The 13,944-nt window shown below is 40.0% G+C and overlaps 1 protein-coding gene across 2 annotated transcripts; it reads left to right on the plus strand.

Annotated features, from left to right (window-relative positions):
* Positions 1 to 180: 180 nt before the first annotated feature.
* Positions 181 to 12,032, plus strand: HDC (histidine decarboxylase). Of its 2 annotated transcripts, XM_071568299.1 has the most exons (13): positions 181 to 258; positions 2,375 to 2,531; positions 3,342 to 3,514; positions 4,515 to 4,628; positions 5,370 to 5,492; positions 6,308 to 6,442; positions 7,336 to 7,479; positions 7,736 to 7,802; positions 8,614 to 8,776; positions 8,881 to 8,971; positions 10,037 to 10,135; positions 10,805 to 10,906; positions 11,089 to 12,032. In XM_071568299.1, the coding sequence occupies exons 2-13, from the start codon at positions 2,504 to 2,506 to the stop codon at positions 11,848 to 11,850; spliced, it is 2,001 nt and encodes a 666-aa protein (XP_071424400.1). In that variant the 5' UTR covers positions 181 to 258; positions 2,375 to 2,503; the 3' UTR covers positions 11,851 to 12,032. The 2 variants fall into 2 exon arrangements, with proteins under 2 accessions (XP_071424400.1, XP_071424401.1); XM_071568300.1 differs by lacking the exon at positions 181 to 258 and having other exon boundaries at positions 2,350 to 2,531.
* The last annotated feature ends 1,912 nt before the right edge of the window (positions 12,033 to 13,944 follow it).

Consider the following 13,944-nt stretch of genomic DNA (forward strand, 5'->3'; position numbering starts at 1 on the left):
CAGATTTGACCTAAAAAAAAATCAAAATATAAAATCTGTGGTGGTGGGTTTTAGAAGAACTATTTTCAAGGGTATAATTATGCTGGTACTAGGATTTGAAGAAAGCTTTGTGCAGTGATTAACTGAAAATTGCTCTATTTTAGGGATTTTTTTCAGGAACTATCCATAAGGTCACTATCAAATTCAGGAACCAGTTAGTCAAGATAAATGTGCTGCTTAGCCATTGCTCCAACTGAATTATTCCGTGATCAAAATAAGGTTTGTGTCCTCACATCCCACAAAACTGATGACAGCATAATCTCTATGAGTTCCTGATAATGATAAGAATCTCAGTGTTAGTCTGAGTGGTGAGAGTGGTAAAGTTCACATCCAAATGGAGAGTTTCCCACGGCTGAGGCGGCACAGACCTTTGTAGCAAACAATGAAATGAACCTTTCCTAATCATTCAGTTTCCTGTGGGCAAATATTCTATTTCTCATTGTCCGTAACAAAATTCTACTAAGTACAGGGTAGCTATAACAAAACCTTATTTAGCACCAGCAATATTTACCCTACCTTTAATTCATTATCACCTATTTAATTCTAGTTCCGAACATGATCTGCTGTTTGTTCTCTTTGGCACAGAACAAGAGACCAAGCCAATGAAGCTGTCACCTTTGAGCAAGGCATAGGGTATATGTCACATGAAATATTTATTGTGCAGTGCATTGTTAAAAATACTGTTCCTTATTTGTTGTTCCAAAGTAAAAACCAAATGTATTTAGCTACCATCTGTTCCTTTGAACAGATGTCCATATATTTCAAGTATTAGTTACTTGTAATAAGCTGGAATCACAGTTTTTTTAACTTCGAGTTCTTTTTGACTTGGTCATGTGCTTGATGTACCTTCTCAACTTTGTTCCCCTTTATGGGGTCATTTACAGTAAAGCCAAGAGAAGTTCATAAACTGATATGAAGTGTGTGGGCAGCTTGATACTTATCTCCTAATGTTTCCAGAGAAATGTGAGATAAAACAGATGAATATGCATATAGTATTTTTTTCACCTCTTTCAATACCTCTTTATCAATTTGGATTTTTTTATTTCAGTACATTAATCTGATTTGTGTGTATCAGAACATCTTTTTTCATATCTATGAAACAGTTCCTTCTCAAAATATCTAATTGCAACAGAAACTAGGAAAGGTTTTGCACTGCTCTATGACAGTTTGCTGTGGGAATGATAAAACAACCTTATAGAAGAACTATGAAAGCATTTGGGCTGTGTTTGAATACATGAGGCAGAGAATTAAAGCTTCTCTGGCAGCCAGTTCTCCCATGTGATGAGAATGACAAAACAGCTGTTGTGGATCAGATGAAGGGTCTGCCTCACCTGGTATCCTGTCTCCAGCAGGACCATTCCTAAGCAGGAGCCTAAGGTATAGCAAAAAGAGGGCAAGAATATATTGTAGTGGTAGCAGTTTCTGGTGCTTAGTCCACAAATCCTGCCTCTCTCTTTGCCCAGGGCTGCTCGGTACAGTGTAGAGCAAGTGGAGGTGGTAAGTGCTCCACACTGAGTACAGTGTCAAAGGCTATGATGGCAGAGATAGGTCAGGATGTGTTTTCAGGTCCTAAAACTAGAACAAGGGGAAATTCATATGGCTGTTGTTTCAAACTGAGAACAACTCAGGTGGAGGACTTGGAGGAATTCTGGAGAGACAAGACCAAATGGCAGTGCTTATTCGTATTATATGTGAGGAAAGCAAGGCACAGTGAGGGGGAAATGATGCATTTTCCCAGCTCAGTGCTCTAGGGTGATATCCGTGCAGGAACATCACCATGGTATATGTAACCTGCTCTGGTCTGGAAGGGCAGGAAATCCACAAAGAGAATCATTGCTTCTTTGTACTACAGTTCTGGAACTGGCAGTAGTTGTAAAGCCTTTCCTTCTAGCAGCATGGGACTGACAGCATAAGGACTGAAATCTGGTGAGGATGTAGGTATATTCTTACTGTTTGGGGAATTCTCAAAACAATTATTAAACCCCCCAAATGTCTCTGTCTGCAGTGTCAAGTTTTTTCTGTGCTAGCACACTAGTTGGGTGTGCTGGTGTAACATCTGGCTTTTCTGTGGTTTTGGAAATTCTTGAGCTTTTTCTCTCCCACAAGTCTCATGTTAATATGCCTTGTATTCATGACATGGATTACTGTGAGACTTCTGAAAGATTGATTGAAAATGGGAAGGGGTTAGGGCAGAGGCAGCTCCTCTTAGCGATACACTATCTTACACATCAAAAGAGCACAGATGAGAACATGAGAGATTGTAAAAGCCCTCACTCAGCTGGGAGGAGTTAGATAAACATGCACCAATAACCTGCCTACGTTAAACCTTTTCCAGAATGCCTGAGTCTGAGAGATAAAGGGAGCTATAAAGGGTGAAGCAGCCAGCAGGGCACCAGAGCGAACTGCCCACAGCTCTCAAAAGGTCTGGCCCAGGTTTGAAGAGGTGCTTTTGTGAGGAATCAGTATGGAGCCTGAGGAGTACAGACAGAGAGGTGAGTGAGCCTTGGCTCTGCAAATAGGTATCGTGTGTTCACAGAGATTAACTATGGGAGTGGTACCCAACATTAGGATGGGCTACATAATCTTTATTTGCACACACATCCTCAAGACTTGGATCTACTTAAGCTGAGACAAATATGTCCCAGTGGTAGTTTAAATAGGTGGATTTGGAGTCCATGGGTAACTTGGCCTTTTTGGTCTTACATTTAAGATGCTGTGGGAAAGCTGCAAAACTAATTCTAAATCAACTTATGCTAAAAGTTTAAGTACAATGGCTCTTCCCCAGCTGACACTGTGATGTTGGTACAGTTCTGGAGATGGGAAGCAAACTTTAGTCCAAGGGCTGAAGGAGATTGCCTTAAAAAGTGGAGCAAAGGTGTGGAGCTATGCAGCTGTTTTCAGAGGATGCAAAAGAGGGTATGCTATAGTGACAAGGAAGTGTATGGCATTATAAAAATTTAATTCCTATGAAATGCAATTTCAGTTAATTTGTAGGCAAGAAAATCTAAACTCTCAGTAATCAAACTGTACTTGTACCATGACTGTGTTTTAAAAGATACATTTTAACTATTCAACAATGCCACTGGAATAACCCTACAAGTCCATTCTGTCCCAAAGAAGCCTGTTCTTAAAGCTGTGTCCCTACAGTATTGGATGGGACAAGAAGGTTGCAGTAGGGAGGTCAGTTCCGATGGCTGTGCTGGGAGCTGTATTCCAAAGCTAATGACATGTTGTGTGGAGTGCTGGTACTGTTAGGGAGTTTTCCATAGCTGAAACTCAAAACAGTGGTTTACCTCTTCCAGGGAAAGAGATGGTGGATTACATTTGCCAGTACCTGAGCAACGTGAGAGAGAGACGGGTCACTCCTGATGTACAGCCAGGTTACATGAGAGCCCAGCTGCCAGATTCTGCCCCAATGGACCCAGACAGCTGGGACAACATCTTTGGAGATATAGAGAAGATTATTATGCCAGGGGTAAGCAATAAAGTATAATCATGACAGAAAAAAGCTCTTACTACCTGGGTAGACACCAAATCCTGAGAATGGACCGGCTCTGCAGAACATTTATCTAAATAAGTACGCAGAAATGTAGAACAAGTCTTGTACACATTATGTCCACACAAGGATTCTGGAGATTACTGTTGTGTTTCTAACTATAGTTTTAGGAGATAGACTGAATATACTTTTTAAGTTTTTTTATATATTAACTCAGATTTGCTTATAGGGAAACAAATTCAAAGGTGTCAGAAAACCATTAGCTTCACAGGGTATTGTACCTGCTGACCTGTATAATTTACATTTTAGAGATGTGGAAACTTGGGCACAGCAGTTGTGTACCTGTCTGCTGTTCTTTGAATGTAAAGGTCTTTACCTTTGGTATGGCAGATTCTGCTAAGGGAGTTCATATTATTAAATAACATGCTTTATGTAAGGAGCTCTTTCAAGTCTGTTCTCAATTTTTTTAATAGATGTTTGAGAAAGTTGATCTGAGGTAGGAGAGGTATTCACGTAACACATGCTTATGCTGGTGTCCTTTGGGTGTGTAGAGGGGTTCACACAGTTGTAAATTGCTCTGTATAACTAAAGGCAAGATTTTGTTTGACAAAATGAGCAAGAGCAACTTGTTTCAAGGATTGCCTTTATAAAGATAAAAATGTTGCTAAATCTTTCTGACTCTGGTCTTTTGAACATGATACAACATTCTTTCCTGCTCGGAATCTTTGTCTGCCTGTTTAATTCAGATAAATGCTTTTGCTGTTACTTGGAATTTATCTAATAATGACACAGTGTTATCATCTTCTAGTGCTGCAGTCCTGTTGATACTATCTCTGCAGCTTTCTGCTAGCAGATGTATAGTTGCACATATGTTGCTGTGATCCTTTTCCATCACTTCAAACATCTAATGCTAGTCACTAAATCTCATGCAAAATTCTGTGACATTTCCAGACTTAACTTCTAGATAATTCTGTTCTAGGTAGTCCATTGGCAAAGTCCACACATGCATGCCTACTTTCCAGCTCTTACTTCCTGGCCTTCGCTCCTTGGAGATATGTTGGCTGATGCAATTAACTGCTTGGGATTCACATGGGTAATTTTTGTCTTTTTTGGCTATTTAAGACATTTATCCTGTATGTAATATGCAAGAGCAGGTCATAGTAATTCTTTCTTACTCTCTGAGTCAGTATGATTTTTTGCTTTAACCAACTGTATGTTGTTTACATAAATGAAAAGCTCACTTAAAAAAAAAAACTCAAAAGAATATATAAGAACAAACATTACCTAGCAGTAAGAGGTGAATGAAGAAAATATACCACTAGAAATGCCTGATTTCTAATTCTCTGCATATCCCACTGTGAGCATTGTTCCCTGTCACCCAGTCTCAGTGCCAAGACTGTTACACAAGCACTGCAGGCAGTAGAGCAGCCACCATCCATGACTGCAGGCTAGATTGGGCTCCATTCCAGTTCTTCTGTTCCTTTGAGAGAACACACTTCCCATTTTTCCTCTTCTGAAAATAATTGTTGGGTGGCCCAGCCCAAAATATCTGAGTATTTTGTATCCTCCTGCAGCAGCTACACAGCACTACTTTGTTATTGCTCTGCAACCTCGGTAGCATTCTGGAGCCAGTGTTGTCTCCACTGGTGAAGTTGCCCAGGTTTTTGGGTGTGTGTCTCTGTAAGAAACCAGTAGAAACTGTAAGCAATTGATGGGTATTGTCTCTGTGTAGTTGTATCAGATCAGCTCATTGCCCCCCTTAGCTCTCAGTTGGAAGAGGGATCAGTGCCCAGGGTGAATTACAATCTGATTCTCTTTTTTTGAATTTTTCTAGGCCTCCAGCCCAGCCTGTACAGAACTGGAAATGAATGTGATGGATTGGTTGGCTAAAATGCTGGGCCTTCCAGATAAATTCCTGCACCACCATCCTGACAGTGTGGGAGGAGGAGTATTGCAGGTAGGGGAGATTAGAGGTGGCCTCATCCATGTTTTATTTTCATTCAAGTGAATTTCCCTCTGGGTGATAGTTTTCCTAGAGGTAAAACCAACAAGATTCTCTATATGAGTCTGAACAGAGACAAATCCCAATTTGTCATTATTTTCCCCAATTTTAGGATTAAATGTAGAAGATTATAGAATAGGAATTACCATAGCTTTTAGCACTGTCTTGTGGATGAGCAGCAGGTATTCTTGTGGTCTTTCTAAGGATAAATGAGAGTCAAATTTCATTTCTTCAGTCTGTTTCACATCACTAAATTATGTCCTACAGTGATTCTTAGGTAATTAGATAAGGAATCCTTGTTACTGTCCTTCTGCCACAGGTCTTAGCCACCCAAGAAATTATTTTTCCTTTTTCTTGTGTCTACTTTGTGTCTCTGAGAGGTGCAAGATCAAGGCCTGAACCTTTGCCTCCTTTTGGAAGGCTTAAGCAAGTATTCCCTGGAATCAGTGTTGAGGCTCTATATTGTTTAAAAGGGCTTTGCTCAGGTTTGTGGGAGATACATTTTATCTGTAGAACAAAATGAAAATGTGATTTATGTACTCCCCCCAGCTCAGTCCTGCACAGTAAAAATATACAGCAGTTAAAAGGCTTTGTTTTGTGCTGCTGGCCCAGAGAGCTGCTCATCAGCTAATGACTTTCCACTGCACCAGAGAAAAGCTGTAGCAGGAATAAAAGAGGGGGTGGGCACTGAGTACTTCACTGACTTCAGTAAATCCCTGGCAAGGCAGCAGTGAAGTAGCAGTTGCAGCAAATGAGCAATGTCTTTGCAGAGCACTGTGAGCGAATCAACCTTGGTTGCACTGCTAGCAGCAAGGAAGAACAAAATTCTGGAGATGAAGGTTTCTGAGCCAGAGGCTGATGAGTCCTCACTCAATTCTCGCCTGATTGCTTATGCATCTGATCAGGTAGGTTCTTGTGATTACAAGGAGAAAGAACAAATTTGCTTCTGCTGTGTCACTCAGACTATGCAATGTGAACTCACATTTCTGTATCAAGAGGAAAACACAGGAATGCTTCACAAGCATGAACCAGTTCCTCTAATGCTGCTTTCTGCAGGTGAGGAAACTAAATCAGTGTGAGGCGAGGTTTCATAGCGTCCTGACAGTCTTCAAGAGACTGTTCCATATGACTTACTTCTGCAATTCCTTCCTGCTTTTCCCAAAGCCTTACTCTAATAACTAGGTGCTGATCTCATGCTATTTCAGCTTGTCTCTTCACAGCCTCCTTCCACTCAGAGACAGGCACGTTCAAGGCGCTGTTATCTCAGTGCTGCTCCTGGCTGTGGACTCCACTCTGGGCTTTTGCCTGTTCTGTCCTTGGGCTCCTGAACTGAACAATGGTATTTCCCTGTGAAAACAGGAGAGACACTTATGCTAGTTCTTTCTTAGTATAACTGAAAGGACTTTTTCTTGTGAGGTGCTTTGGTCTACCCAGAAGTAAGCACACTTTGGGGGATTTATCTTCTTATGGTAGGGAGAAGGGAATAAACTGAGGTTGCTCCATTTCTAGAGCCTCTTTTAAGTGCTGAGTTTTGATAATGGCCTTTCAGACACAAGATCAGGATACCTATTGTATTTTAGAGACAAGTACCCAAATAAATGAAGCATTCCTTGGAATTACACCATACTATTTCTTACAAATACTCACAAAGAAATCACTTTCAGACTTGTATCAATAAGGATTACAATAAGGACATTATGTCTGCATTTCTTCCCACCACTGTCTTTCATAAGGCCATAACTTACTGCAACTGTTCAGCCTCAGATCTTGTGTTCTTACTGTTCTTCTTATTTTAAAGGCACATTCATCCGTAGAAAAGGCTGGCTTGATTTCCCTTGTGAAGACAAAATTTCTGCCTGTGGATGAGAACTTTTCCCTCAGAGGTGAAACTTTGAAGAAAGCCATTGCAGAAGACAGAAAGAAAGGCCTAGTGCCAGTTTTTGTATGTTCAGCTTTCTGGCTGGGGGATTGGCATAGTGTTGTATTCTTAATGTCAAGATAAAATTACATCCGAAACATTTCTTATTGTGGTAAAATACATTAGCTGAAGGTTAAAATGTATAGAAGAGTTTCTGTTTATTGACTTTTTTTTTTAAATATTCTGACTGTCTACCTAACCTGCCCACTTTTAAAGTGCTGCATCCCTTTATTAAAAAAAAACCACCCCAATTCATCTTAACAGGTTTGGTTTTTTCTAGGTTTGTGCAACTTTGGGTACAACTGGTGTCTGTGCTTTTGACAATCTCTCAGAACTCGGTCCAATTTGTAAGTGTCTTTTGTTTCCCCCGATTTTAAATTATGAAGGTGTATAAGAGATAGTGATACTTTTTCATGCCAAAAACAAGGAGAGTGGAAACACTGATCAGCTGAATTTTTCAGATGGGTCTCAGGGATCGCTGAGGTCAGTACAAGACTTTGCTTTACTTTGGTAAGATTTAGATTAGGATGCTAAAATACATTCTATTCAAGATGGATGAAATTTGCCAACTGATAAATCTTTAATGTGGTTATTCAGGAAATACAGACCATGCCATACTCTTACAGGATGGATGGTTTAATATTTAACCTAGCGAAGGAGTTTTGAAGGTAGATGCTGGTAGGATGTCCTCTGGATCCACCAGTTTCATAGGTAACTTTGACATGGTTGCAGATTCTATTCCAGCATAAATTCTGACCAGTAGCTGCTGAAGACCTGAGGTGCTTTCTCGTATGGGTCAGATTGTGGCTTCTGGTTCTGGATCCTTTTTGCTTGCCACCATGTCTTCATTCTGGCTTTGTGCAACTGAGTGATACTGGGGAATTTCATTTAGTAAAAGGGCAGGGCAGAGAAATCGAATGTTAAAAAGACTCACTCACATGAAATAGGGAATAGTGAATTTTGTTATAGCGTCCACCTGCTTTCAGCATTATCCTGTATTTTGGAGTTATGGATTCACAGCTTTAGAATAAAACTAGATTGTCGATTGTTTGTCTGCCTCTTCCAAAAAACTGCATCTGTTTTTTTCAGAGACGACAGAGTAAGCACACACTTTGATTCCTTATGTCCCTTACATAACAGCAATCTCAATTCCAACAGGTAGTGCTGAGAGGCTCTGGCTTCATATTGATGCTGCATATGCAGGAACAGCATTTGTATGTCCTGAATTTAGACTGTTCTTGGATGGAATTGAACATGCAGATTCCTTTACTTTTAACCCTTCTAAATGGATGATGGTTCATTTCGACTGCACTGGATTTTGGTGAGTAAAGGCAAAACACAAACACCACCAAAAGGACAACATGCAAATTGCAAAGTATTTCTCTGCACTATTTTGCTAAATCCTGTTCCTTCTACAATTGATAGGGTTAAGGATAAATACAAATTACATCAAACCTTCAGTGTTAACCCTGTCTACCTCAGACATGCCAACTCAGGAGCTGCAATTGACTTCATGGTAAGTTATTATTTAGGTTTGTATTTTATATTGCATATGAAATGTTCAAACAGACTGAAGTTCCTCACACTCTGGGGCATGCTTATCTTATAGCTGGTTTTATTACATAAACCCAATTATACTGAGATCCTAGTGCAAAGTAAATAACAAAACTTTGCAATGATCCCTGGTTATGAAGATTAATTATAAAATTGCTTTCAGATGGAAGGACTTAAGATTTTTACACAGATGGAGATCCAGCCTTGCCTTTTTAATGCAAAGGGTCATTTCTGTGCATTGTGTTGCTGAAGTAAGTCCTACTGATGCCATTTGGGCTGGAGTTATTGTATCTCTGATATATAATAAAAGAGAGAAAGGAGTAAGCAATGGAAACACCATGCTCTGAAACAGCAGGAGAGTAAATTACATTTTTCTTCAGATTAAGGTATTCACAGAAGAGCCAAGAGGCATTTCACTTTAGATACATCTTACAGCAGATTTCAGTACAGTAATACAAAGAAATATTCAGTGCCAATTATTTCTGCTATGATCTCACCCTAGTCCTGAAAAGATAATTGTTGTCTTGAAATCAATAGTGCTTTTCACTGGAGTGCAAGTGGAGGGAGGGATGGAAAAAAAAAGATATTGAGTCCCTCTCGTGGTTAATTTGGATCCTGCACGTGATTGTGTAGCTCCCTGGAAATATTCCTTTATATGTTTTCTCACTCTTTTCCTTGCAGTAGGTGTTACCTCATCTGGAACTGTCTACCCTTGTATCAACTCTTGCTGTTTATGGTTGATGTGGGAAAATGTTCAGGATGGCATTATGTTCTAGGTCATAGATTAAGGGGAATAGTCAAAATCTTATTTTTGCAAATTATTGAAAAATATGTAGACACATGAAAAACATGTAGAAACGTTTCTTTGATGGCTATTTCCCAGGCTTAGCAGATTTTCAGTAATATGACACTATTTGTCTCAACAGGGATTTCTGAGCTGAGTCTGAAGCAATAGATGTAGCAGTGTAGGGAGAGCCCTCCTTTCTGTTGTTTCTGCACTCACTGAGGTACTGTTGTGTTTTCACAGCACTGGCAGATTCCACTGAGCCGTCGATTCCGTTCTTTGAAGCTGTGGTTTGTGCTTCGTTCATTTGGGGTGAAAAAGCTTCAAGCTCATGTCCGACATGTATGTGAATTAGCAGTGCAGCATAAATGTGTTACATTAATTCCTTGGTAGCTGAGATCAGTAAGTTCAGAGGTGCAAAGATGTGTAACAGAAATTCTCTTATTACATGCAAAGCTTGCATGTGAACACTGAATGTGTGCTGGCCTTTCTTTTAAGTAATCTATAAAGATCGACTGTGTAGGCAAAATATTTTCTCTCCCCTTCTTGGAAGCAATAGGCAATGGCGAGCGAGCTGGTAAGTCCTGGCCCTCTGCATGTTACTGAGCACTAATCTGTAGGAACTCTTTGAGGCAGCTGTTTGGAAGGCAGGCTGTGGTGAAAGGCTGACCCCAGCTCTGTGAAAATGTAGTCTCTGATGGAGACTAAATACAAGGGACCGTGTTGTGGACCAATGGCTGCCACACAAGGACTCTAATCTAAGAAGGCACATGCTTCTTTTCGAATGTTCTAGAAAATCTCTGTGTATGGTCCAGTTACTCGTGTTCATTGTCGAGGGTTTGGGCAAATAGACAAGACTTTAAAATTCTTAACTTCGTTGGCATTCTTCTGTTTTTCTATTGATGCATTGGAATGATGTGTTTTAGTAAGGAAAGGAATAGTTTTTAACTACTTAATTTAGTGTCTTACAGTGGGTTTGTGACAAATGAATATTTTTTTCCTTAATTACAGGGTACTGAAACAGCCAAATTCTTTGAATCCTTGGTTAAAAGTGATCCACTCTTTGAAATTCCTGCAAAGAGACATCTTGGACTGGTTGTATTTCGGCTAAAGGTAAAGATTGGGCCATTTGCATGTCTCTTTGGAATGAATTGACTACAGCTGATCTCTCCCTAGACATTAAAAACTAAATAAAATTTCACATAAGAATTGGTGATTGCAATTCTTAAAGACCTTTGGATGTCACTGGAAATTCTAACTATAATACTTCTTTTTCTTATTCACATTTAAAACAGGGTCCTAACTGGCTGACAGAAAAACTCCTGAAAGAACTAAGCAGCTCTGGCAGGCTCTTCCTCATTCCAGCAACCATTCATGACAAGTTCATCATTCGTTTTACGGTAACTTCACAGTTCACAACCAGGGAGGATATTCTGCAAGACTGGAACATCATTCAACACTGTGCAGCCCAAATTGTTAGCCAGAATTATGGGTTGCACCGCATCAATTCTGATGATGGGGCAAGAATCCCTGCTATGATAGTTGAGCCTGGTTCTGATGCCATTAGTAATGCTTCTCAGCTTTATCTAGATCAAGGGAAATATGAAACACCTTCCAGAAAAACAGTAGTTCAGCTTAAGAAGTTATCAATGAGTCCCAACACATGTGTGATTAGTCAACAAGTAAAAGGTCAAGGGGATCCTCTAGATGACTGTTTTCCAGAAGATGTCCAAGATGTTACTAAACATAAGTTAACCTCTTTTTTATTCAGTTATTTGTCTGTTCAAGGCAAGAAAAAGACAGCACGCTCCCTTAGCTGCACTAGTGTGCCAGTGACTGGTAGTCTTGAGCAATGTAACCCCAAGGCAGCAGCAACTGACAGGAAGGAGTCTCGTGCAAATGGCAGAGTTCTTTCCAGCCTGCCTGAAGATATGATGATGTTCAAAAAAAGTGCCTTCAAAAAACTAATTAAGTTCTACAGTGTCCCAAGCTTTCCAGATTGTAGCATTCAGTGTGGCCTTCAGCTGCCTTGTTGTCCTCTGCAAGCCATTGTTTAACAAGTAGAAGTGCTTGGTCCTTAGAAAAGGAGCCAAAGTTTGCTTATTCATATGCGATACTGTGTGTTCTTTTGTTTCATATGTAAGCAGTAGCAATGACCACTGAGAAAATTCCTGTACTTCTGGTGAAAACCTCATGTATTTACAGATTAAAGTGTCAAATAAATCTTGTAGGCATATAACATTAAACCCTGTGTTTTGTAGACTGTGCTAAAGAAAATGCCAATTTCTTCCTTCTCAGTGCTGGTAATGGGCAGTTTCCAGCTGGTAGCTGGAACCATTTTGACAGTGTGTGCTGGCCTCAGTAGGGGGTAAACAATGTAGGTCTCTATTTGCACCACTGATTTTTTTTTTTTTATACCTTGACTTAAGCTCTCTAGACTGATGTGAGGATCTGTGTGTGAAGCCAATGCCAGCATCAGTTCTGAACTGTGCAAAAGGAAGGCTGTAACTTCTCCAAGAGATTTTGCTGCATTAGGGCAATTTTAAAACAGACAGTTAAACACAGCAGCCCTGCCATTCCGTCTGTACTCATCAGTTACTGCACACAGGAGGCTTTTATGCAACCATGTTGCAAGAGCAGTTGCCCTTGTGAAGCACCTGTAGCCTTTCTCAGCATTACCTAAGGTCTGTAAATCACAAATGCATGAGGAAAAAGAGTAGGAATGAAATTTCACCCTCTCTTATAGCAGAAGAACTAAAGGAATGTTGCAGTATTCTATTTAAATGAGGCATGAGAACAGTAGTTTTCAGCTTCCAGTCAGAGAGAATCAAGGGATTTATCCAGAAAATTAGTGAATTATGTTCTCAGATAAAAAGCAGCAGAATTTTTGACAGAAAAGAGCAAAGAAAATGCCATTTGGAAACCGGGCAAGACTTGCTGTACTTTACATGGGATGGCAAGACAGAGCACTGCCTTGACTGGTCAGCTGTTTTGTTTGTGATTAAATAACGGGGCACAACTGGTGCTAGTCCTCTTGAGTGATCTCAGTGAATATGCAACCTTTCTCAAAGCAGCACTTTATTTCAAATAGCTTCCAAAGTACAGTAAGAGTGACGTTCTTGTAATGTTTTCCTAATTTGAGTTAAACTTCAGTTTAGAATTTGGCTGTTTATTCACTGGTAGGACAAAAAAAGACAAGGAGTGCTTTTTGACTTAGTTGTTTGCTCAGTGTTATAGTTCAGTGGCACTCATTTATTGGGTGTATCACTTCCCATGGATGCTCCATTTCCATAGCCTTCTCATTTCCAGCTCTCATCCTCCTAATGCCTTATGGAAGCACTTGAAAACCAGGTGCCTTTCTGCTATAGCTCCACAATAGCTGACATTCACAGAGCTCTGCATCAATATCCTCCATGGGGGATGGATTGAATTTCAAGGTGCTTGCAGAGGTCACAAGGGGCTCCATGATTTAAACTTAGATTATTAACTTAGATAATGAACTTATATAAATTGAACTTATATAATAAATGCCTCAGTATTTTGAAATGAAAGCTCCAAAATTAGCCATCATAAATAAATAATTTTAAATAGTAATATTTTTAGCAAAGTATTACTAACATTTTTTGCTGTCACAGCTTGAATCTGAGCTGAGTCTTTAGCTTCAGCCCCAGTGAATGCTGCATGGAGATACTGGGAGGGTTAGTTGCTTATTATTTGTAAGGTGCAATGAACTATGATTATTTGCCTGTTTCTGCCACTGTCTCAAGCAGTGTATTGGTTCCCCTCTGCTTCAGCTGTGAAATCCTGATAGCTCAACACTTGCTTATACTCAGCTTTAGCTGATAGAATCTGTTTCATGAATAGAAACTACAGTTAATGAAATTTATTCCATGTTTTCTTAGTTTCTCTGCTCTATTCTCTCATTTGCTCTTTTCCAGCCTGCTTCTACTTTCAGTTCTTTGTAAGGGGCTCGTTGCTACAGTGTTCCTTTGCCCTGTTCACGGAGCAGGAACGGAAGTTAAAAATAAAGAAAAGCTAAACCTTGTCAGATGCTCTAGAGCTCCTTAGCCTTGGGAAAGAGACTTCTGCTCTGCAGGTTCCGACATCCAGGACTTTGCAGGGTTTGCCAGGAGGCGAGGATATCTTGCTTT

The sequence above is a fragment of the Pithys albifrons genome, chromosome 13, assembly GCF_047495875.1.
Source record: "Pithys albifrons albifrons isolate INPA30051 chromosome 13, PitAlb_v1, whole genome shotgun sequence".
Classification (NCBI taxonomy): domain Eukaryota; kingdom Metazoa; phylum Chordata; class Aves; order Passeriformes; family Thamnophilidae; genus Pithys; species Pithys albifrons.